This window comes from Chiloscyllium plagiosum, chromosome 26 (genome assembly GCF_004010195.1).
Source record: "Chiloscyllium plagiosum isolate BGI_BamShark_2017 chromosome 26, ASM401019v2, whole genome shotgun sequence".
In the NCBI taxonomy this organism is placed as follows: Eukaryota; Metazoa; Chordata; class Chondrichthyes; order Orectolobiformes; family Hemiscylliidae; genus Chiloscyllium; species Chiloscyllium plagiosum.
In genome coordinates, this window is record NC_057735.1 from 22,500,415 (window position 1) to 22,526,161 (window position 25,747).

The window sequence follows — 25,747 nt, forward strand, 5'->3', positions numbered from 1 at the left end:
ATTCCCTGTTTGAGTGCAGCACTGAGTGTCAAGGAACCTCAGTCTGTATGCAAGCAGTTCACTGCAGTAAGCTCAAATCCCTTTTAGGGCTCTTGTGATACAATTGTAGTGTCCCTACCCCTGGACCAGGAGGCTTGGGTTCAAGTCTCATCTTCTTCAGAAGTGTGTAATAACATCTGTGAACAGGTTATTTGGAAAATATCTACCACAATGCTGCCACTTTTGGTGGATCTGTCCTGCCAGGGCTGTTGTGTTATGTTGAATTGTTAGTATGTCAGTATAACTATCAGACATGCTCATGACATCAGCACTGCATCAGAGCATATGACCAGAGGGTTTGAAAATTTCATACTCTATCTTAGCTCAAATCACTGGTCGCAAAATTTGAAGCATGCTGTTCTGTTGTAAATTTGCAGGCTATTATGAGTCCAGACACTTACATGTCTGAGGAATGTAATACTTGTACAGACTAATGATTTGTAATAAGTGTCTGGTAGATTTTTCAATAGCACAATATCCATATCCAATTTCTTACAGGAGATATCACAATCATTGCCACACAGGTAAAATATCTTGATCGAGGCAAACTCACACCAAGTATTACAGATCATACTCCAAGATGATGAAGGTGGTCTCCTGAGCACTGTCTCTAAGTTAATGATGCTGTCAGCATGACTGTATCAAGTTGTTGCTTGACTTTCTATGGACAGCTCTCCAAGCTTTGGCATAAGACCACAGATATTAGTAAGGAGGACTTTATAGGGTTGACAGGCTAGGCTTGCCATTGGTTTTTGGGCCAATGCTGTACTATCTGTATAATTTCCATAAAATATAGGACAAGAGCATGCCCATTCAGCCCATTGAATCTGCTCTGCCATTCAATGTATCTTTGCTGGTCTAAATCTTCAACCTCACTTTCTTGCTTTTTTCCCCAAAGCCTTTGATCTCCTAACTGTATCCATAAGCATTAGCCCAAGCTGCTGGATTATTAATACTGACAATAACACTTATGCCAATGCCTCCCTTTGATGGAACTGTCAGTGATAACTTCCATCACATTAATAAAATTGAACTTTGATTGTCTCATCATTATTTTTACCACAATCTCAGACTATTTTATATAGCATCAGCAAAGTACAAAAAAAATCACATTAATGACATTACTCAGTGTCTGGATTGTTTAGTCAAGTGATACTGATTGTGAAATATTCCTTTTACTGTTCAATTTATGCACTGTAGGAAGTCTCATTATTGTTGAGTAGTTTCCTGTGGTCATGAAATTACTTAAATAGTTCTGCAAAGTTAACACCTTGATTGAAAATTTGCATTCATACAACTTAAAAGATGTTTTTAAAACTGGGATTCCTTCGTAACTCTCAAGTAAAGCATCTACTCTGTGTAATTTTGTCTGCTTAATTTACATAAAAACTCAGAGGTCATAATTTGTAGCAGCAGGAAATCTATTGTGCCTGTAATTACTTAGATCTGCCCTTGCGTGTTGAGGATTCTAGATTTTCTTTTACAGTGGATTAGTGAAAGTAACTGATAACAGTGCTGCAAGGCAAAATAGGCAGCTGGAACCAGCATCAGCAATGTGCGTCTCCTTTACAAATGATATTGAAGGATTAAGAAATTAACAGGAGAAGACATGAGAAGGAAATGTATGCTACACTGGGTGAATTTAGGAATAGAAAGAAACAAAGAGGGAAAGTGAGTCTGGATTGAGAAAGAGACAGAAAGAAAAAGGTCATCCATTTCACTAAAAAAACCCCTCCATTTTTAAATTTGTCACAATGGAAACCTGAAGGAATGAGATTCCACAGTTAATGGTTAACTTTCAGTGCCAGAGTGGTTAACTGTCAGAAATAAACAGTTACCATATGGTATAAAGGAAACTGAAATGCAAGATTTAACTCTCTGTTGTTAATGAAAGGTGGACAGGGAGTTGATGTCCCAGTGATAATATTACCGGACTGTTAATCCAGAGGTGCAGGTAATAGACCGGGTTTGAATCCTACCACCACAAACGGTAGAATTTGAATTCAGTAAAACAAATGGAATTAAAAGTCTAATGATGATCATGAATCTATTGCCAATTGTTGGAAAAACCATGTGCTTTACTAATGCCCATAAAGTGCTATCCTTAGCGTATATGTGATTCCAGATCAATAGTATTATGGCTGACCCTTAACTGCTCTCCAGGCAATTAAGGGTGGGTAATAAATGCTGGCCTAGCCAGTGATGCCCTCATCATGTGAATAAATTTTTAAAAATCCACCATGCAAACAAAGCAACTATGTGTCACTCAAAGAATTTCAATGTTGAGCTCGACAGCGCGAAGCTGTTTTGTGCAAATAATGGCATTGGAACAGTAATGCTTAGATGCATCTGCTCTTACATAAAGTTGTAGTAGCACTTACGTATAAGTAATAGTGAGTAACATTAGTGTCACCATGATTCTGACAGCAAAGTATGGGCTAGCAGTTCGATTTGCTATCAAATGCACTTACCAATAAGGTTTGGTACATCTCACACATACTCAATTTCTTAGAAATTATAACACACGAAGGACTATCTGATTTTTTTTTAAAAAGACCTCCTTTTCATATCCATGCACAATTTTGTTTGAGTCTCATGCATCAGTTTCTTCTGGTGGTAGTACATTCCACAGTTTTTGAATTCTTCTTTTGTTTATTCACTCATTAACAGGAGTAGGATGTCAACAGCCAGGCTAGCATTTATTGTCCATCCCTAATTACTCAGAGGGCAGTTGGGAGCCAACCATATTGCTGAAATCATGTGTAAGCAGTTTCCTTCCCTTAATGACATTTGTAAACCAGATGGGTTCCTGACAATCAACAACAGATTCACGGTCACCATTAGACTCTTAACTCCAGTTTTTGATAGTTGCATTCAAATTCTACCATCTGCCATTGTGGGATTCGAACCCAGATCTCCGGAACATTAGTCGGATCTCTGGATTAATAGTTCACCAATAATACCACTAGGCCATCACCTTCCTTTTTTCCAGTCTCTTCTTTTGAATTTCTAATGGTAATCTGATATTTTGAATATTCCCTCAATTACAAGGCTATCAATACAGCAGAAACAACACATCATTTTTCATTCACACAAAATCGCTTTTGATCTTGAAAATCATTACGAGATTACTGTTCAAAAATGTGTTATTTTTCTACCTTTACTTCAGAACTATAATTTTTCACTGCTTGTCTCCTTTTCATAATACTCTTCTACATCTTAAGCCAACATGTCAGATATATTTTCTCATACATGGTTCAGATCATGCTTATCTAAACTTTTAAGTGTTATATAAATGTCTTTATTAATAATTGCTAAATATTAAAAGAAAATAAGCAATTCCAAATTTAAATTCCCACTTAAATATATTTAACGTTGTCTTTGTTGATAAATGATTATTTCCTTCATTGAATGTTTTCATCACAACCATTATTTTTCTGCAGAAAGATATTTGGATTAAAAAAAACTAGATTTATAATTCACATTCTCTGGCAGTTGCAGTGATTGAAAACCAAATACTTCGGGGGTCCAAGATTACAGTAATGCCGGTACATGCAACAATGTACAGCTAAATCCAAAAAATATTAATTGAGATGAATAGCTAATTAAACTATTGATTTAGTGGTATTATTTTTCAACCATCCCCTAAATCACAAACCAGGTTAGGCTATAGCCACCTGGCTAGGCAGACCCCCTTAGTTCAATATCTCAACAAAATTGTATACTTCTACTTTGTTGAAGTATTGTGCATTAAAAACCTGTAGAGGAGCTTGAAACTATGACCTGTGATTCTTAGAAGATAGGAGCAGGTGTAGGCCATTCAACCCCTCATGTCTGGTCTGCCATCCAATGTGATCATGGCTGATCGTTGAGCTCAATATCCTGATCCCACCTTCCCCTCATATCCCTGAATCCCTTTAGCTACAAGAGCTATATCTACCTCCTTCTTGAAAACAATGTTTTGGCTTCAACCACTTTCTGCGATAGTGCATTTCACTGGTTCACCAATCTCTATGTGAAAATATTTCTGATCTCACTCCTGAAAGTTTCACCCTTCATTCTTAAATAATGACTCCTGGTTTTGGACTCCCTCCCCATCGTGAAAAAGCTTCCCGCATCTAATTTGTCTAGTCCTGTTAGTATTTTAAATGTTTCTATGAGATCGACCCTTATTCTTCAAGCCCGACTGATTACAATCCTAAGCAACTCAATCTCTCCTCGTATGTCAATTCTGCCATCTCAGAAATCAATTTGGTTACGGAAAAGTGCTAGAAATGAATCAGGATGACATTGTATAAACCTAAGAATGTATCAATGCACACCTAAATATAAACCAAACTGAGACATATTTATCATTATTCATATTTCTTTATTTATTTGAATATATTAACTAATTTCTGTAGTGTCCTAGCAACCAACCTTGTCTGTGCAAAAAATGAAAATAAATTTAATATCTTAGACTTCATTAATTAAACTTTGAGTTTTATACAAATTGATTTAACTTTGAACTCTTAGATGGGATTTCAATTTGATTAATACGATAGACAATTTTCATGGAACGCTATTTAAGGCAGTTCTATATGGTTTGTTAGCCAATTGTTATCAAGGATCAAAACTTCAAACATATCTACATAGGTTCACCCCCTATTAAGATACCATATATTATTGAGCATCACAGCCCATGCATCACATTATATTCTTCTGAGTCTTCTTCCTCCAGGAACATAAATCAATTTTGCAAGAAAAAAAGATTTTGACCAACAATCGTATTACATTGCATCTGTATCCAACTAATTTCAAAATTTACTCACCCTCCTTTAATATAATCGAGGAATGTATGCTCAGATTCAACTGTGAAAGATAACAATGTAACCTAGAGGGAAAGGGAAAATATGGTGAACTGAAAGAAGACAAAGCTGTCTTGTGAAAAAGTTGGCACAATTGCTTATCATCGAAAAGTTTACCTAAATTGATAGCATAAAAAGCTTTTGCATAAAATAAATACATGCTTATTTATAAGATAGGTGGTCATTCAAATTGAGTTTCAGAACTGGTTTTGTGGAGGTTTTGGTTGGGCCGCGCACCTATACAAAATCCATATATTAAGCACATATATTAAGCACTTAATCTGCAGTTGCATTGCTCTGCAACACAGTTATGTCTTTGCACTCAAATAACTAATACAATAAAAGTTAGGCACCTATTTCTGAATGTTAATAACTGTTGCATTATGCCAAACAATTGACAAAACCTGCAGTATAAATGGTGGCTCGTCAATCCATGGTGACTGGGTAAGTTCTTTTAAAGAGTTATCCAATTTATCTTACTCCTCTGATTTCACCCCTTAGTACTGCACGTTTTTAGGTTTTGAATTAAAATATAACTTTTACTATTGAATATTATTCATTATCAAGTACTATTGTTTTCACCATCCTTTTTGTTGGTATATTTGAGATAATCATAGTTTGCTTGATTACAAATAATATCTTCATCTTCTCCATGAATTTTTGTGAATCATTTTGAATCCACATCCTCTGGTTACCAATCTTACTGCTTGTGGAAAACATTTCTTCTGATCTATATTATCAAAATCCCTCTTAATTTTGAACTTCTCCACAAAATCTCCCCTTAATTTTTTCTGGTTATCCCCATGTAAATTAAAATCGGAACAGATACCTTCTAACCTGTTACATGACAAATGATCAAATAATGGGAATGTTATGTTTCCATAGACGGAAGCAGGGAATCTTGAATTATTCACAACAGTTAATTTTCAGATATCTCAGAATGACTTAAAGTGAAAGAAATATGACAAATGTAGATTTATCTTTATTGTTTTTAACAAAATTTGATATCTAATGAGTTTCCTTCTCAAATGTTGAATTTCTTCATTACTTACTGCATAGAGTATGAAAAAGGTTTTATGACAATGATCAATGTGAGGTATGCTGGACATCACATCATTCCTAATGTCTAGAAGCAGACCATTTAGCCCATTAAGTTAAAACAGACCCTCTAAAGAGTATCCCACCTACACCTACACCCTGTATCCTAACTCTGGGGCTCTGCATTTCCCGTAGCGAATCCACCTAACCCGCACATCTTTGGACCATGGGAGGAAACTGGAGCACCTGGAGGAAACCCAAGCAGACATGGGGAGAACGTGCAAACTCCACATAGACAGTTACCCAAAAGTGGAATCAAACCTGGGTCCCTGGCACTGTGAGATAGCAGTGCTAACCACTGAGCCACTGTGCCACCCTGCAGGGCATGGCCTGTGTTGTAATGATGGTGAAAATGTCAATGCATTCCATCATTGCACTGTCAAACTGATTGCAAGTTCTAGTACCTGCACATATGCAGTAAAGTGTATGAAAAGCTTGGAGTTGCTGTCATCAATCCCCCTCTCTCTGCTGAAGAACCCAGAGACAAAAACATCAATAAAGCGGTGCTGACAATGTCCCATTCATATTTATTTAATACTGCTGTGAGGAGTCCCCAGAAGAAAACCGCCTTGTTTATTAAGGCTTTTAATGGTGCACTAAATCATAATAACTGCTGAACAATCTTTCTGGCCTTTGAAAACTGACTTAACCTTTGTGGTTGTCAAATATCTCTTCATAAAAATTCCACAGTTATTTATTGTAGGTAGTTATTTTTCTGAAATTTCATCCATTAATTATAATGAAAACCATACATACCATTGTTGAGAAAATTCACAGGATAGTGCAAAACCTCAAAGAATACCCACATGAAATATAGCCCTAGTGACCAAATGTAGAAGAATATTACTTACTGTTCCTGAATTAACATATTTCTTCTTCTTTATTTTCTTTTTTTGATTTATTACCTATTTGAATAAGAAATTTAACATTATGTACATAACTATCAAGGGTAGCAATCACAACATTCTGTTCAATTAAAGATATCTCATGCAGGAAAATAATTTGGAGAACTGTGAATGCTTGAGATCTAAAACAAAAACAGAAATTACTAGACAAACACAGCATCTGTGGGAGGAAAGCAGAGTTAGTGATTCTTCATCGGTAACTGAATTAATAACTCTGCTTTCTTCCCACAGATGTTCTAGACTTGCTGAGTTTCTCCAGCAGTTTCTGTTTTTATTTCAAACTTCACACAGGTCTATGCCACATCTCCACAAGAGTGTATCTTCATAACTCACAAAGAAAATCACAAGCAGAATGCATTTAAACTTTTTGAATTAATTATTGCTTATTAAGATATGAAATTGGAATAGGTTTGTACTTCGAGCAGGTAGAGTCAATGTCAGCAATTTTGATTAACCAGATTACAAATGTCTACAGAAAAAAACATTATGACATAACTTTAAGCAGGTAAGAGTATTTCCATTGGGCAATGGTAATATTTACGTTTGTCATACCAGCTGGGCTTTTGTCGGTCTATCACAGATACTGCGGTTTTTACTTCCAAGTTTGGACAATTTTGGGCTACTTTATTGCTGGCAATGGAAAATGACTCTCAGAATTTGAAGTGAAATAAATGTTTATAGCATATTCATTCCATCAGTCTGGGCTGTATTTAATTTGATGTTATAAATAAACGGGCAATTTAATAATTCACTGTACCAGTTTGATCCCCTTCCTATTAGATCGTAGACTTTGAGACTTTGAAATTGACATAATAAAGCACACTATAAAACTAGAATAAATAATTTTGTTTAAAATGTTCTGCCAGTTTTACTGATGGCTGAAAGAAATAAATCACACATTTAGCTAACTATGATTATATAAAGATGACCAAAGTGTTTTTAAAGAAATTAAATATGTCAAAATGTGATCTTTTCTATGTAACCAAATAATGCACTCAATGGGTTCACATGAAGATCCCATAAATAATAAACTACACAGAAAGCCAGTGGATATATTTCTTGTGCCATAGTTGACACATATGTTGGTCAGAAGACCAGAGGATGCAACATCCTTTCAACAATCCCAACATCTAACAAATGAGATGAAAGGGGCTTTAGCTGCATTTAAAGAATAAAACTGTGAACAATGTAATTTAAGTGTCTAGGTTCTATACTGAGATGCTTGAACCCAGGAAATTGTGCATCAAAGGCAAGAATACTACTGATGTGGAAATGCCAGTGTTGGACTGGGGTGGATAAAGTCAGAAGTCACATTACATCAGGTTATAGTCCAACAGTTTTATTTGAAAACACAAGCTTTTGGAGTGCTGCTCCTTCATCAGGTGAAGTGGAGGGAAGCGCACAGGCACAGAATTTATAGGTGGAGAGATAATTTTAAGATAATTCCAGTTAATTAAGGATGTCAAAAGATAGTACAAAATGGTGACAGTGGATTGTTGACAGGCTGAATTACAAGCCTTTGCAGGCAATCAAAAGTGTCAGACAGTACGAGTAAAGTGTCAACAGCTGAATAACAAGTGAAGGGATCACCTATGATCTGATTAATTAAAGCAGAGAGATAATTACAAAAAATCAAAAATAAGATGGTGCTAGGGACAAACTAAATAGCTGGAATAACATGCTAGGTATAAGAGTCACATGACGAGGATCTAACCAAAATAACAAGTAATCCAAAACTGCACAAACTAATTAAGGTAAAGAGATAATAACAAGTCATCAAGGTGATGGTGTCAAAACAGAAGAGTAAGGAAGATTTTGCAAACACCTAACAGTATGCTGGCAGTGAGATATAGTGTGACATGAACCCAAGGTCACAGTTAAGGCTGTCCTCATGGGTATGGAGCTTGGCTATCGGTTTCAAAGAATATTACTGTCATTGCCAATGAATTGCTGCAATATGTTTTAAAATGTTCAGAGACTGGCTGGTATGACCAGCATTTAGAAGAGTAAGAGGTCACTTAATTGAAACCTTCAAAATCCTGAGAGGACTTGACAGGATAGATATGGAGAGGATATTTCCTCTTCCAGGAAAACCTTGAACTCAGGGCTCATTATTTAAAATCAAGTGTTGCCCTTTTAAAAACAGTAATGAGGCAAATTTGTTTCTCACAGAATATCTTGAGTCTTTAGAACTCTCTTCCTAATAAGGTGGTGGAAGCAAATTTCTTGAATATATTTAAGGCGGAGCAGACAGTTCTTTGCTAAGCAAAGATGCGAATGTTTGTCGGGGTAGGCAGATATGTGGCTTTGAGGTAACAATCGCAACAGCCTTGGTCTTTTTGGTTAGTGCAGAAAGCTTGATAGGCTGAATGGCCTATGCTTGCTCTACATTGTATGTTCATTTTAGGTTTGTGTGGGGTCATAAAGGTGGCGAATGTGATCTGAGGGTACGTGGGGTGACAATGACTTGTGAATATTTTTCCCCACTGAAGAACTAGCCCAATTTTAAATGGAGAAAACATCTTTGAAGGTAAATAAAATCAACTCCCATTAACAATTTCGTTTCAAACAAACAAATGTTCTTGAAAATGGACGAGAGAGGAGAAATAACCTTGGTGGTCCTGTCAGATTTGTAGCTGCCAGGAGCCTTCAACAATGTACTCATCACAGTTTGGCAAATCGGTCACAGGACACTTACTTTCCATGGGTCTGCCTGATGTCAGCATCAGTGCACATGCATCTCCAATATACACTTGGTTATCTCACAATGTGGGAAAATCCAGCACCCGCCTGTCAGTTGGAGAAGCTGTCTAGCCACACTCTCCAAAATCTCTCACAATTCCCTTAACCTGTGATCTTAATTCCATTGAGTATTTGCCTCTTATGTTGAGCCAGAATATGTTTCCATAAGAAAACCTGTTCATTTCTTCTGGGGTGCTTTTCTGGTTTGGGTTTCCCACCAGAGCACATGCCCATTTGACACATTACATCCCATTAGGCATAGTTACCTTCAGTCCAATACCTTGTTCTACCTGAACAAGGTAAATGGGAACTTCTAGCCTCTTTGCATCATTTACCTTGTTCAGGACAGATAGAGCTACTACCCCTGATAACATTCCTGCAAAATCCTTAAAATGGTGGGGAACAAATGGAACGATGACTTTTGCAGAATCCTTAAGATTATTTAAGTTCATTTTAATTAATAGACAATTTCTCTAATTTCAGCTGAGTTAATTGGAATTTCATTGAAGTGAACTGGTCATATAATTTTGAATATTTTAGACAATGCAAATTAGAAACAGAGGTTAACCAATGCTTCACGGTGTAATTATAAGGAAAATATTGTGTGGGATGCTTGGTTTTATTGGTTTTAAAAAAAAAGTTTTATTTGTTGAATAATTTGGGAATAGATAAACAAATCAGTGACAATTATTTCAGTCAATTGATCTGAGTTTCAGAGTTTCCTTGTTACAATAGTGGCAAAATGAATTATTAATTTTCAACTTCAGTGATTTACTTTAAATACCTGTGACAGTTCATGAGCTAAATAAATTTTCAAAAGGGAAAAAAAAAGTTAAGATGGCCTCACTGATCATCTCATCAATTTAAACCATCTCATGAAATGTTTACTTTTTAAAAAATTAAACCAGTCACTCAGATCTATATCTTTTGGTTGATTGACACCTTTCTGGAAGTTTCATATATTTGGATGAAAGGAGCCTGCAGATTATCCAACCAAGCCAGGGAACATTTTGTAAACACAGTGTCTTTTAAATGCTGGATTTAAAAAAAAAACTATGGACTGAAATAAGAAAGAACAGTTTTAAAACCTGGTTTTAAAAAAGGTGCTGCATGTTTTCAAAAACAACTAGCCTGATACCCATTATAGGCATCATATAACTGTTTGAACAAGCAGTAATTGGAGATTGAACTGCAGCCAATTTAGATCCGAGGGATATTAGATACAGCTTTAGCTCACAACAAGAAATTGATTGGTCTATGGACTAGAGATATTTTCTTTTCCTGCCAACAGCTATGTGATTGGTTCTCAGATATCTGAACTGCGAGAAGTTAAAGACAGAGAAATGTTCTGTTCTTCCCTAGCTGGAAAGAAATCTTTCTGCACTCAAAATTCAGTGTAAATCTCAATAAAAAAAATCTTTCCTCCTGTTGTAAGCTGTGACTTTAAACTGAAAAGTCAGAGAATTGTTAAGAAAGAACCAGTTACCTTGTGTCTCTTATTAAGCAATGGAAGCATTCAGAAAAAGATGACTAAAGCAATGTGCTGGCTAGCAGAAGGGTCATACGGATCATCTCAAAGACAGAATCTTGGCACAGAAGTTACTGAAATTTCTTTCCCAATTTTCCATTCTGGCAATAAAGCCATTTTTGTTTTTGATTATGTGCAAGATGGAGTTCATAAAGAGGTTAGAATGTTAAAAATTAATAATATTTTATGCTGATGTTTATAATTATTTACCTGAAGCTACAGACTAAATTACTTGTAATGAATAGTGATTATTGCTCAGTACTGAAACTTGGTCCATGCTTTCTATAAGCTTGCATCTGAGGCTCAGGTAAATTGGGGAACTTTGTCTATATTTTAAAACCTTTAACTTTTGTGACAACACCGGCAAAGCAGGTTTTGATTTTCAGTACACTAGATCTGTCAGTCATAACAATATAAATGAATAGTATTTTAGGTAATACTATTGGGGTAAAGCAAAGAAAAAAATGGTGGAGTTGTAACAGCTGAACTGTGGGCTTCATATCTTTCTCTCTCCCTTTAATAAAAAGCACCTGATAATAAAGCAAATTAAAGGAACATTCACTGTCAAATCAAGGATAAGCATAAACAGCCACTGCTGAGGAAACAAGGCACCAATTAAACAATCATGATCTCAGGTTAAAACCAAACATCTCAAGAATGGTAAAAGACTTTTTAAACTGCCTGTTCTTGAGTATACTTTTCACATTAGACACTAGGTCCATTTTAAACTTTATACCAATGCTTATGTGTATTTTTGATGTCACATTTCGAAGACTTTTTTCAGGGTTAGTAATAAAATAATATTTTCAGTCAATCAAGAAAACCTTGTAATTGACTATGTGTTTTAATCGAAGTGAGAGTTACTAGCATGGTAAAAGAAGTCAAAACACGTTGTAACCAATTGAAGGAGTTAGAAAGACGAGATCAGATTTACCCCTTCTTCACTTAATTTTAGTATCCTGTGAAACTTACCACACCTAACAAGAACCTTTTCTCTGCAATAATTTTTATCTCATTATTATACTCTACCAGAGGATAACCATGTCACAAAAAGGTTTAATCATAGCATCCTACGTATGGAAGTAAGGAAGAATTCCTACAGCTTTACTGGTCCACATGTGATGGAAGAGAATACTCTTAAATCATGCAAACTGCATTGTTTTGTAAATGAGGAACCACAAACTCAATTGCAGCATATGAATTTGCAAGTTATGATTTCTTGATGCAATTTGAGTCGTAGCTTACTTTCTTCATATTGAAGAATTTCACTCCTGGTTGCAGTATTTTAGACGAGATGATGCAAACCATGGATAAAGGGCACGTACTTTCACATCACAAGCTGCAGATATATAGCATTCTTGCATTTCACTTGTTGAATCCTTCCAAATACATGTGTAAATTCATAATGGGAGTGAGCAGCTATGGTTGAACCAAGTACTTTAAAATGTAGAAGAGCCGTATCCATATTTTGAACTGAAGTGAGATGATGCATTGAAACACTGTGGTAGAAATTGGATCTCTGCGCCCAAATGTGAAATGGCCAAGTGCAGGTCCAGTTTTAAGAAGCCTCAACTGTACCTGATCCAGGCCAAACATATTGGTGGCAACATAGTGGGATAGGTAACAGCCAGGTGAAGGAGATTAGGCTCAAATCATATCTAAATTGACTGACAATGCAGATTAATTCTGGACCTGACATGCTCAAGATTCTTCAGCAGCCTAAACAAAAAGAATAATTCTCATATACTTGGAGGAACTGGAGCATTCCTTTCAGAACCACAAGACCCCAACATTATCCTTTTAATATATCTAAGACCTTAATTAATATTGTAAACATCCCAAAATTGAGTTTGCTACAGTTGGGAAGCTTATAATGGAGATGTAACAGGGATTGACAGCTCAATCAACTCATGTAAATAGCGCCAATTTTGGGCAAAGCCTTGTGTTTTCCAGTTAGTGTGGACCAATGGTGATTATGGACCAAGCATTAGACAAAACCCATTTTCCCTCTTTTAATTCTCTAACTACCATGACATTTGAAACATAAACTATTCATATGAGCTTCTGTCAAACAAATGTTGACTATGACAGCATAAATTTGCAATAATGACATTATAATTTTTAGTTGTGTAAAAGCCATTATCCATAAACCGCATGGATTATCCTAACCATTAAAAGATTCAAGTTACCCAATTCTAGGAAAAAGAGAGCATATATAGAAAAAAAAAGAACTGCCTTTGTTCTCCTTTGAACAAATTCAATGATATTACTGGCTCGTAATAACTAGATAGATTTAGGCTAAGTTAGTATTTTAGATATGAGCATGTTCCATGTTCTGGTTGTACCTGATAAAATATTTACTGGTATTTGTCAGAAATCCATCTTGTTACATCCTGAACTTATGTCTTCTGTCCTGCCTTCCTACTTTTTACATTTTCTTTCAACTACTTTTCTTTGAATAATAATTCTATGTTGCCACTCGATAAGTTCCATATCACACATCATAAAATCTCACAAATGCATTCTATGATTTCCCATCTTGGTATAAATAATTTTTTACATTTTCTTTCATCTATGTTTCTTTGAATAATAATTCTACGTTGCCACTCCTTGATAAGTTCCATATCACACATCATAAAATTTCACACATGTATTCTATGATTTCCTATCTCAGGTAGAAATAAGTTTAAAAGTGTGTATACAAGTCTTGGTTTGTACCAACAGGGTCTTCTGTGTATAAAAAGCAGTTGCTAAATCTCCGGAGCAATTACATTTAAGATTGGAAGTTAATGGGCTCCAGCTTTTGTTCAATGGACTATGTAGTCTCAAAACCAATATTGTTATAATTGACTGAACACTGCATTGACAAAAGTTTCTATGTTTAAAATCAGATTATATCACAGTTCTACATCTATAATGGAAAATGAGTCTTTATCACTTGCCTTAAGGTTCCTTTTTACTAAAGACTGAAGTGACTGGAGTGCTGAAGTGACTGAAGGTAAAATAAATTCATCACTGACATAATAATAAATTTGACTATAAATGCAGGCTATAATAATAAACAGGAGTTCCTGTAGGAATTTAATAATGATCTATGCAGTAGAAAATGATCTATGCCGTAGAAAAAGATAATGCAAAGAAAAGGCAAAAATGAGTGAGTGAAACTTAATTTTATAATGGTATGGTCTTATGAAATTCCCATTAGAAATACAAAATAATTGACAAACACTTTAAGAAAAAGATGGCAAAAGTATTGTGTAATTATTCAATGTAAAATATGTTTTTAAAATCCAATAAATTGTGTTAACTCAGAATTTTCGTGAAAGCCCAGAATTATTGCCAGAAATGAATATAAATAAGATTTCTCCTGCTCTCTTGGTGAGTTCAAAGCAACAGAATGGGAGTAACTCTGAGGAAATCACAGACTATAGACTTGAATCTGGGACAGGAATGCAGAATGTGAGCAAACATCAATTTGCAGTCACATCGAACCTTTCACATTTAAGAATATTCCAAGGCACTTCACATACATATTATTAGGCAAAATCTGATATTGGGCTATGAACACTAATTAAACTAAACAACCAAATGGTCACTCATGGTAGGAGGATTTTGAAGGAGCATTCTGGGAGGGGATAGAGAGAGAGAGAGAGAGAGAATTTATTGGTGAAATTCCATGGCCTAGACAACCGTGGGTATGGCCATGAAGGTCAGAGCTATACAAGAGACCAGAAGTAAAGGAATACAGAGTTCTAGCCAGTTTGTGAAGACAGGAAAGGATGAGGCATTGGAAGTATGTGAACACGAGGATAAAAAAAACATTTGAATCACTCCTCATCTAGGAGTCCAAGGCAGATAAACAAGCGAAGTGAATTTGGGTGAAGGTCTTTCTGCATAAACTAATTTATGGGCAGTGAAGCTTTGGTTACACTGAAGTTTAAGGTAGGTGGAAACAGGCTGTCATGCTGAATGAGAAGATATCAGATCAAAAGCTAAGTTCAAAGCCAAACAGATACCAATGATGGGAACCACCCATAGGTCGCAGGTCATTTTATAACCTGGGCCTCATTTAAAGTTGACTGCAATATCTCTCAAGGAAGCTGGCTGGAATGATATAGAAGATAGCAGATAGAAATTAACGTTAGTCTGCAATAAGATTTTCAAATTGCCATTCAATAAGTTATCAGATAACAAGAGGGCAGCATGGTGGCACAGTGGTTAGCACTGCTGCCTCACAGCACCAGGGACCCAGGTTCTATTCCAGCCTCGGGCGACTGTCTCCTTGTGTCTGCGTGGGTTTCCTCTGGGTGCTCCAGCTTCCTCCCACAATCCAAAGATGTGCAGGGTAAATGAATTGGCCATGCTAAATTGCCCATCGTGTTGGGCCAAAGAGCCTGTTCCTACACTGTAGGGAATCTAGTCTAATCCAAACAGGCTGATAAATAATGTCAAAGCATGAAGTCAGGATAGTTAGCTGGCTTAAGGACAAAGCAGACAGTAGAGTTAAAATGTCACTCTTCAAATGGCAGAAAGTAAGACATGAGATCTCATGAAGAATGGTCCTGGATCCATATTGTTCAATCAGGAACAATAGCTGACATTGCGGAGAACTGCAAAACTCTGTAAGATGACATGAATACACCTATGAAAGGGTCAAAACATTTACAAATGAATAAGCATGATGTATCACATTTTCTGAAGAAAAATGAGGACATACATTTCTTACATGAGGAAGGGTGTGAGAAGATGTAATTGGAGCAGAATAGCTGCCATTAACTGTTTGAGCCAAACGGTTTGATTCTGTGAATCTTACATGTGAAATATGACCCAGAAACAGAAAAAAATACATATTTACATATATAAACTGATTTCTTAGCACTGTGATCATTGAGGAGCTAAAGACCGTATTCTTAATGTTCATATGCTGTACGGTTAATGGAGAATGGATTAATGTTAAAGCAAAACCTCAAAGGATATATAATATTTGGACTAACATCTACAGGTGATATCACCAGTACACTAAAGGTTCTTCTTCAGTTATTCTCAAACACATTGACAACTGTTCTCATCCTGACCTTCACTTTAATTGGAAATGTGAAGTCTAATGTTCGAAACATAGTAACATTTGTTGATTTATTTTAGAATCAGTGCACTGAAATAAAACAAAATTAATCTGGTTTTCTATTTAAAAATATGTTCTTATATCACATCTATCTATTACACTTAAAACGTATTTCAATTTCTCTTCTCTTGTCATTTTACTTCCTGTGAAGAAAAAAACTAAAATCGAGTCAGAATAATGGTCAATAATGCTGATGTAAAATAAGTTGAATTTAATTATTGTAGAGACCTCTTATTGAATCATCCAAACTGATGAGTTCTTTAAAAATTGATAAATGGCAGAGGAAACCTATCAAAATATTGGGAATAATTAATCAAGGCTCACAAATGCACCGTATTATCATTATTTTCTGTCGACATAATAATTAAAAAAATGATTTTAGCTGAAAGAAAACATAATGTAGAATTATAGCGTGGAAATAGCCAGTAAGTTTTGCTGGTGCTTATACCCAACATGAGCACCTTCCTAATCAATTTTATCAACATATCCTTCCAATCATTTGTCACAGAAGTTTACTTAGCTTCTCCTTAAATGCTGTCTAGATTAGAGTGGTGCTGGAAAAGCACAGCAGGTCAGGCAGCATCCGGGGAGCAGGATGCTGCCTGACCTGCTTCATTCCTGATGAAGGGCTTTTGCTCGAAATGTCGATTTTCCTGCTCCTCGGATGCTGACCTACTGTGCTTTTCCGGCATTACTCTAATCTGGACTCTGATTTCCAGCATCTGCAGTCCTCACTTTTGCCTCCTCCTTAAATGCATCAATGTTCCTTGCCTTAACTATTCCACATGAATTATGATTTTTTTTTTCTATAAATAGTAATCTTTGCTTTGAATCAAGATTATAGCTGACATTTTTGACTCTTGTAATAAATTGATGAGTGAGTTCATTAGTTCCGAGAGACAAGCTGGAAATTGTTGGTACCCTGTTTGGTCATCACAAAACGTGCGACAGAATTGAACAGAAACTAAAAACTGAGCTTTGTGGATGTTCATAGAATCTTTACAGTGTGGAAACAGGCCATTTGGTCTGACAAGTCCATACTGATCCTTTGCACATTTCTAAACAACCATATATCACAATTGTTTGAGATTCTAAAGCCATGTAAATTAAAACAAATTCTATGTTGCCAATGTCAGTTATAACAGCATTACAGCAAACAGTGTAGTCACAATATTAAATCGGAGTTAAATCTGAAGTTTAAAAGTAGGGCCTCAAATGGTAGTAATCTTAGGATTGCTCCCAGTGCCATGTGCAAGTAGCAACAGCAGGACATATCAGATGAATGTGTTGCTGGAGAGATGATGCAAGGGGGAGGGATTCAGGTTCCTGGAATATTGGAACCAGTTCTGTGGTGGGATAACCAGTGAAAACTTGCGGGGAACATACAAACTGATGGAAAAATAGGTGTGTGAACAGAAAAGGATGAGTTAAGACAAACATTCTTACAGTGAGAAACAGGGGAAGTTATAATGAGGAGATAAACAGATTGCAGATTAACTCAGGATAAAATTTGGTTCTGCCTTCACAAAGAAGGGCACAAATAACATACCAAAAACATTGGGGAACAGAGGGTACAGTGAAAAGGAGAAACTGATGGATATCAATAATTGTTCGTAAATGGGTTGGGGAAATTGATGGGATTAAAGACCAATAAATCCCCAGGGCCCGATAATCTACATCCCAGGGTACTTAAGGAAGTGGCTCAAGAAATAGTCAGTGCAATGATTGACATCTTTCAAGATTCTACAGATACTGGAACAGTTCCTATGGATCGGATGATTGCCAATGTAGCTTGACTATTTAAAAAAGGAGGTTGAGGAAAATAGGGAATTACAGACTGATTAGCCTGACACAACAGTGGGGAAAATGCTTGAGTCCACGATAAAAGATTTAATAGCAGAGCACTTGGAAAACAGTGATAGGATCTGACAGAGTCAGTATGGATTTATGAAAGGAAAAACAAGTTTGACAAATCTTTTGGAATTTTTTGAGGATGTGGATAGTAGATGATGATAGACATTCACTGGAGTTGGTGTATTTGGACTTCCAAAAGGATTTCGAGAAGGTCTGGCTGAAGACATTGACATGTAAAATTAAAGCACATGGGGCTGGGGCTAGTATACTATCGTGGATCGAGAACTAGTTGGCAGACAGGAAACAAAGATTAGGAATAAGTGAGTCTTTTTCTGTGTGGCAAACAGTAACTGGGGGGGTACTACTAAGCTGACTGCTTGGAACCCAGCCATTCACAATATATATTAATGATTTAGATGAGGAACTAACTATAATATCTCCAAGTTTGAAGATGACACAAAACTGGATGGGAGGGTGAACTGTGAGGACAGTACAGAGATGCTTCAATGTGATTTGGACAAATTGAGTGAATGGATAAATGTAAGGTCAACTACTTTGATAGCTAAAACAGGACAGCAGATTATTATCTGAATGGCAATAAATTGGGAAAGGGGGAGTTGCAATAAGACGCACGTATCTTATTATTATCAAGCATATAGGTCCACTGGAATTGAAGAAGGCAACTGGTATGTTGGCCTTCACAATGAGAGGGTTTAAGTTCAGCAACAGGGATGCCTTGCTGAGACCATACCTGAAGTACTGTGTGCAGTTTTGGTCTCCTTATCTCATTCTTTAAAGATACAGGGTCGACCTTTTAGGACTGAAATTAGGAGACATTTCTTCACTCAGAGAGTGGTGAACCTGTGAAATTCTCTGCCACAAAAACCATTTGAGGTCAAAACATAGAATGCTTTCAACAAGGAGTTAGACATAGTTCTTAGGGCTAAAGGCATCAAGGGAAGGCGAGCAAGCAGGAACAGGGGACTGAGTTGGATAATCAGCCAGGATCATATTGAACGACGGAGCAGGCTCAAAGTCAGAATGGCCAACTTTTGTACCCACTTTCTAAGTTTCTAAACGAGACAGATGCAGCAGTCCACAAATGGACATGTACGATTTGCTGTTGACCCTTCAGCAGAAGCATAACAAGTTAGCAATTACATAGCCTGACACATCCCTCATTACTTAACCACCATTCTGGAAGACCAACTCTCACAATACATGATAGTAAAAATTCCTGATTGAAATAGAACCAAGCAGTCCTTTGAACAACTTTTTACATTAATTCACGGGATGAAGACATCAATCCAGCATTTACTGTCCATTCCCACTTGGACACAGGACAGTTAAGAATCAACCGTATTAATGTGGATCTGGAGTCTCATGTCTTTTTCTATATATCCTCCATTAAAAACACTAAAGCAAAGATCTCTGCAAGTAACTGGTTTACCTTTCATATTCATGACAGCAAAAAAATTGACCATTTGTTTCCAAATACAAAAACGTAGATATCCTTTCACACCTACTCAAAAAGAGATAAATGATTGCATATGTACATACAATGCATGAAACCTGGACAATCAAAGTCTCCCATTGGAAGCAATATTGAGTGGTTCATCTGACAGATATTTAAAGCAGAGAGCAGACAGGGAACCAGCAGTTTCAGGCTTCCAGCCCAAGTGTGTGTAATTCCAACCTATGCTACTAAATAGTCTGTTCACAATGAATAGCAACAGAACAAGTGTAAACAAAATGCTGTGACTGACTAGAAGAAAAAATATTGCTAATGTTGCTAATATAACAAGGATGATTATTTGAATAATTTCTATGATTTCTACATTTTAAAGAATGAAGAGAATGCAACACTGTAAAACAAGAAAGTAAGCAAAAAGTCATTCACGCTGCAGTTGAGTAATGCTCCCAGGATGAAGACTTTTCATTAATGGGGTTGATAAGGCAGGAAGAGGAAGGGCATTGTTGTTGGGATTCAAAAAAGCCAGAAGCATCTGATGAACAAAATCAAAATAAAAATGTATGAGTGGTTGGAAAAAAAATTCTGCAGAATGACTCATGGATGATCAGTAACTGGTCAGACCGGAGTATAAAGTCCTCTCCAGACAATGAGAAAACTCACAATATTGCAATACCTCTCAAACAGCAAACTTAATTTTCAACCCACACTATGTAGCATCACAAAATGCAAAAGCTGCTAAACTGCATCAAATTCCATTTTCAACCAAATAATTCTTTGGAAGTTAATATTTACGTGGATCTTATAATATTCAAAATCAAATTTTAACTATTTTGCATTCAATATTTGATGAAGATCTGGAATCTTGGAAGAGAATGACTCTCATCAATCAATTTGCAACAATAACAGCTTCCATTTATATATTACTTTTAACAGAGAAAACAAAGTTCTATAAATCTAGCGACTTGTTTCTTGATAATGAGACCATCATAAATTCCAACCTGATAAGTAGAATGAGAAAAAGAGAACAAAGATAGGCTGATAATTTTAAAGACTGTAATGCTACAACCAGCAATATTGTGAACCATCTCAAATATTAAGTACCAGGGGACTAGGAAGGGTAAAAATAAGCAGACCTCAATCTTGTGGTAGCACCCTTACTTCTTGGCCAGAATTTCTGGGTTCACAAGTCCCACCAAACTTGACACAGATCTTAACAGGTCAATTCAAATCATTTGTTTCAAATGGCAGCATGGTGATGATTTCATGGAAATTATACCATTATTAAACAACAGTATGATAATGACTAAGTAATCTATTTTTGCATTGTTGACTATGGGGTAAATATTAATCAGAACACAGGGAATAACTCCCCAGCTCTCTTTAAGATTACTGTGTATGATCTTTTATGTCAACTGAGAAGATGGGGCTTCTGTTTAATATTTCATCCAAAATACAACACCACTTAAAATACCAAACTCACTGTCTATTGTACTGAAACTGTACGTGCATGCATGAGTGTGTGTGTGCAAGTGCACACATATTTGTGTATCTTATTCTGAGAGTGAGTCCCCTTGTTCTAAAACGCCTAGCCAGTGGAAACATCTTTTTCTGCATCTTGGCTGAAACAGACAGCATTCTTAAAGAGCTAGACAATGAGGTCACCTCTCATTCTCTAAACTCGAGAGAATAAAGACCCAATCTCTTCAATCATTGCCCATAAGACAAACATGCCATCCTAGCATTCAGTCTGGTGAACTCCCCTGCACACCTTCTATGGCAATAACCCTCCATCCTTCCTTGGGTAATGATCAAACCTGCACTCGGTACTCCAGGAACAGTTTCCATTGGGTTCTATACATTTGACAGAAGACATCTTTAGTCCTCTACTACTGGAATAGCTCTTTGATTGAATGAGCACAATAGAGAGGGGTGACCGAAATTCAGGAAACCAAGATGTGAAAAATGGTTTGTTTAGAGTTGAGAAATGATGGTCAGAGAGTTGATTCTCCAGCATTGATACTGTGCTTGAGCACCCTGGGGAATCTGCTTCAAACCACACTCAGAATGAATTGCACAGGGCACTGAAGATTCCTCAGGTCAATTCCCAATGCCTGGAAGAAATGTATTTTTAAATTGGAGGCTTCAGATTGTTCAAATGAAGCAACTTTCAGTCAAGAGACCCCACTCCAGAACTGAACCCCTCTTCTTCTTCTCTGACTCTGACACCCCCATTCCCCTACTCAAAACCTGATCCCCTATTCACACCTCTGAGACCTGACCATTCTTTATTATCCAGGACACTGTGCTGGACCAAAACCCTTCACCCGCTCTGGACCTGAGCGTCTTCTTACTGCCCAACATCTCACCTCACACCTATGCCAGATGTGAAGCTCCACTTCACCTATTCCAGAGCTGACTTGTATTAGCTCTCGGGAGATGACACCCATTTCCCACTATGGACTTGACCTTCCCTCACTTCTAGGAATCAATCTCCCTTCAATCACTGTGGACCTACTCCAGCAATCCCTCAGGGCCTGGTCTCCACCTGCCTGGTCTGCTTTCCTTTCTCACCACTTCTGGTTCTGGGACAGTTTCACAGTTCTGAAGAAGCTGTGAATGGAAACTCTTGTCAGAAATATGGAGTGCTGCTATTTAATAAAAAAATGGGTGGAGTATGCAGTGTTGTGACACACCTCTGGAGCAGATGAGACTTGCAACCAGGCCTTCAGTTTCAAGAGGTAGGGACATATTACTATTGTGTCACAACGGCCATTAGTCAACGCATTGAAACCATTGATATCAATTGTACACAGCTAAGAACCAAGCACTGACCCTTACCGTAGCCCACTTGACAATCATCAAATGATTCAACTGTTCATACTTTGTTTTCTTTTCATCAACAATCTATGTGTTCTTAGTTGCACTGGGGAAACCACAGTAACTTAGTGGAATCCTTATTCACTTGAGAATATTGAACATCACCTATTTCAGGCCGATAGCCTCCTGATGAGTTGACAAAGTCCTGGGAATCATGTAGCACTCAAGAAAGGGAAAACTCAAATGGGCCTTCACCACTTTACACAGACATGTCCTCTCTAGAAATGGGCAATAAACTGGTAAAATGACGGAAATAACAACTCCATTTTATTTTAATTCTGCTCATAAGAACTAAGAAAACAATTTTGAAATTTTGGAAACATTCTAAAATTATATCTGTTCATTAAAGTTGCACGAGCATTTGAACACAAAGAGTCTAACAATGAACCCCTGGTCAAAAGTGATGACTGAAATACTTTGGATGTCATCTTGAATATTCAGGCAAACAGTCAGGAAGAGAAGTAGGAACTGACTGCTTAGGAAAGCTGTTAGCAGATTGGCAAGGTACATGTTATTAAGTATGCAATTGTTTCCTCTCAGCATATGAGCTTTGGGTGAATCAATATCTTTGATACTTTGATTTATGTTGATAGATAAACACGAAACGTATTTCTAAATTACTTAAGGAAATGGAATTTACCTTGAATTGATTTAGAGACACAATCTTACTACCTCTGAAATGTCACATTGGAGTTGCTGCCCGTGTTATCAAAACACTCTTAATACTATACAGAAATCAACAGTTGGCTCTTGCTTTCAGAAATGGATTAATTCTTAGCTCTTACTTGGGTGCCTTTAACTTTAAAATAATATTGAATGATAAGAGTGAGAAACATGCGTGACTGTGTAGGAATATTATTTTGCTGCTTTGCCATATTGTTAGTCATTCCTGTTGCATTTTCCAAGATATACTTTGTTTATTGGTCTTGGTTGTATTTATTTTAACACAGCAAGATGCCTTCACTCAAATGAGAAAACCGAAACTTGTAGTTGAATCTCCTAGCTCCATCTTAATTTATGTTTAGAGGTCTGGCCATAAATTATTGATTAAGAAGTGGTAAAGTTGGAAAACAAAGTGCATCATGGATGGACTAGGAAGAAAGAAAACACCTTGGAAGTTTAAACAAATGATCACAGATGACAATCATCTAAAGATTAAATGAAGAGAGCAATGCACAATAATGCTTTAACAACCAGGATGGTGTTTTATATTGAGACATACCTATCTGCATATAACAATGTATTCTCAGAGATTCTACTTTTGATATCTGCAAAACACACTGAAGTAAAATTCTCCCACCTTGTCTGAATTTGATAAGTGAGCATCATTTACATATCGAGAGTGGTTTATATTGGACATGATACCTGTCTGTCTCAGTGCGTTGGAAACAAGTGAGAGATGCCAAGAGGCCCTTTGAAATGGTGATGAATAACATAAAAGCTACACGCAAATATGAATGAAGTCATTAATAGCAATTACTAAAGCCGAGTATTATCTTTTAACCTTTGCAAATACTATTTGAGGAACAAAAGTACTTTTTAAATAAACAATCACTCGAACATCCTCAATACCTTCTTATTCATTACCATTTTACGTCGAATAACAATAAAAGGGACTGGCTGCATTCAATTCTTCACTACTTGGCTGCAACATTTTTTGCATTTTTAAAACAGTCTTTTGGGACGTGGGCGAACATGGCTGTGAACATTTATTACCCAACCCTGGGTGGCCTTGAGAAGGTTGTGGTGAGCTACTTTCTTGAATCACTGCAGTCCACATGCTGTAAGTCGACCCACCGTTTCATTTAGGGGGTAATTTCAGGGTTGAAATCCTGAAATAGGATGATTCATTGCAATGCATCTTGTAGATGGTATGCACTGCTATCACTGGGCATTATTGAAGATGCTGGATGGGTTGCAATTACACCACCTGCTTTGTCCTGGAAATGGTCAAGTTTCTCAAGTCATTTTGGAGATGCAGACATACAGGCAAGTGGAGTGTATTCAATCACATTGAGTACTTGTACCTTCTAGATATTGGACAAGCTTTGAGGAGTCATTAAATGAGTTACTCACCATAAAATTCCAGGCTTCTACCTGTTTTTATACCCATAATATTTGTACAGCTGTCTCAGTTGAGTTTCTGGCAATTTTAACTCCATGATCTGAATAGTAGGGGATTTTGCAATTGTGATGCCACTGATCATCAAGAGATGGTGGTTGAATTCTCTCTTGATGGTAATAGTTATTGGCTGGCACTTGTGTGAGATGAATGTTCCTTACACTAATGAGGCCAAGTTGGAATGTTGTCCAGGTCTTACTAAATATGGACACACCTGCTTCAGTATCTGCAAAATGGTAAACAGCACTGAACATTGTACAACAATCATCAGGCATTCCCGCCACTTATCTTATGAAGGACGTCATTGATGAGGCAAACAAAGATGGTTGCGCCTCATATAGTATCCTGAGGAACTCTTGCATTTAGATGATTGATCTCTAGCAACTACAACAATCCTTTGTGCTCGATACGAAGTTTATCAGTGTAGAGTTCTCCCCATATTCAGTTTTGTTACAGCTTCTTGAATCCACAGTCCAAAAATACTGTCCTGACATCGCCCTCACTTCCCCTCCTGAGTTCAGCTCCTCTGTTCATGTTTGACCAAGGATTTGATGAGGTGAGGAGCTGAACGAATTTGGCAAAACCCATTCTGAACCTCAGCTGATTGAGGGAAGACCAATGGGTTGGTAATTGGCTGGATTGGATTTGTTCTGCTTTTTGTGGGCACAACATATCTGGGCACCTTTTCACATTGCTGAGTAGATGTCAGTGTTATAGCTGTACTGGAACACCTCTGTTCAGGGCTTAGCTTGCTGTGGAGCATAATTCCTCAGTATTATTGCTGGAGTGTGGTCAAGGTGCAAAACCATTTCAGTGTCTTCAACTATTTCTTAATATCATGTAGTGCAAATAAAACTGACTGAAAGCTGGAATTTGTGATGCGCAGGACTTCAGGAAGAGGCCAAGACGGCTTATTCTTTAGGCATTTCTAGCTGAAGATGCTTGTAATGCTTGCATTGATGTACTGTACTACCTGATCATTGAGGAGATGACATTTATGAGCCTCCTTCACCAATGAGTTGTTTCATTGTCCACCAGGTGATGGAATTCCAGAGTTTGAATCCAATCTATTGAATGTGGGATTGCTTAGCTCCATCAATCATACGTTGCTCACGCTGTTCATCCTATGTTGTAACTTT

The 25,747-nt window shown here is 36.9% G+C and overlaps 1 protein-coding gene across 4 annotated transcripts in view; it reads right to left on the reverse strand.

Moving 5' to 3' along the window:
- The window catches only part of LOC122563195 (copine-8-like), a 583,848-nt gene that overhangs the window by 118,385 nt on the left and 439,716 nt on the right, over positions 1–25,747 (reverse strand). For all 4 annotated transcript variants that reach the window (XM_043716737.1, XM_043716734.1, XM_043716735.1 and 1 more), the window contains 2 exons: positions 6,836–6,889; positions 4,851–4,912 (listed from right to left, as the gene is read on the reverse strand). In XM_043716737.1, the coding sequence (XP_043572672.1) occupies positions 4,851–4,912; positions 6,836–6,889 (116 nt within the window). The remainder of the gene's footprint in view (positions 1–4,850; positions 4,913–6,835; positions 6,890–25,747) is intronic.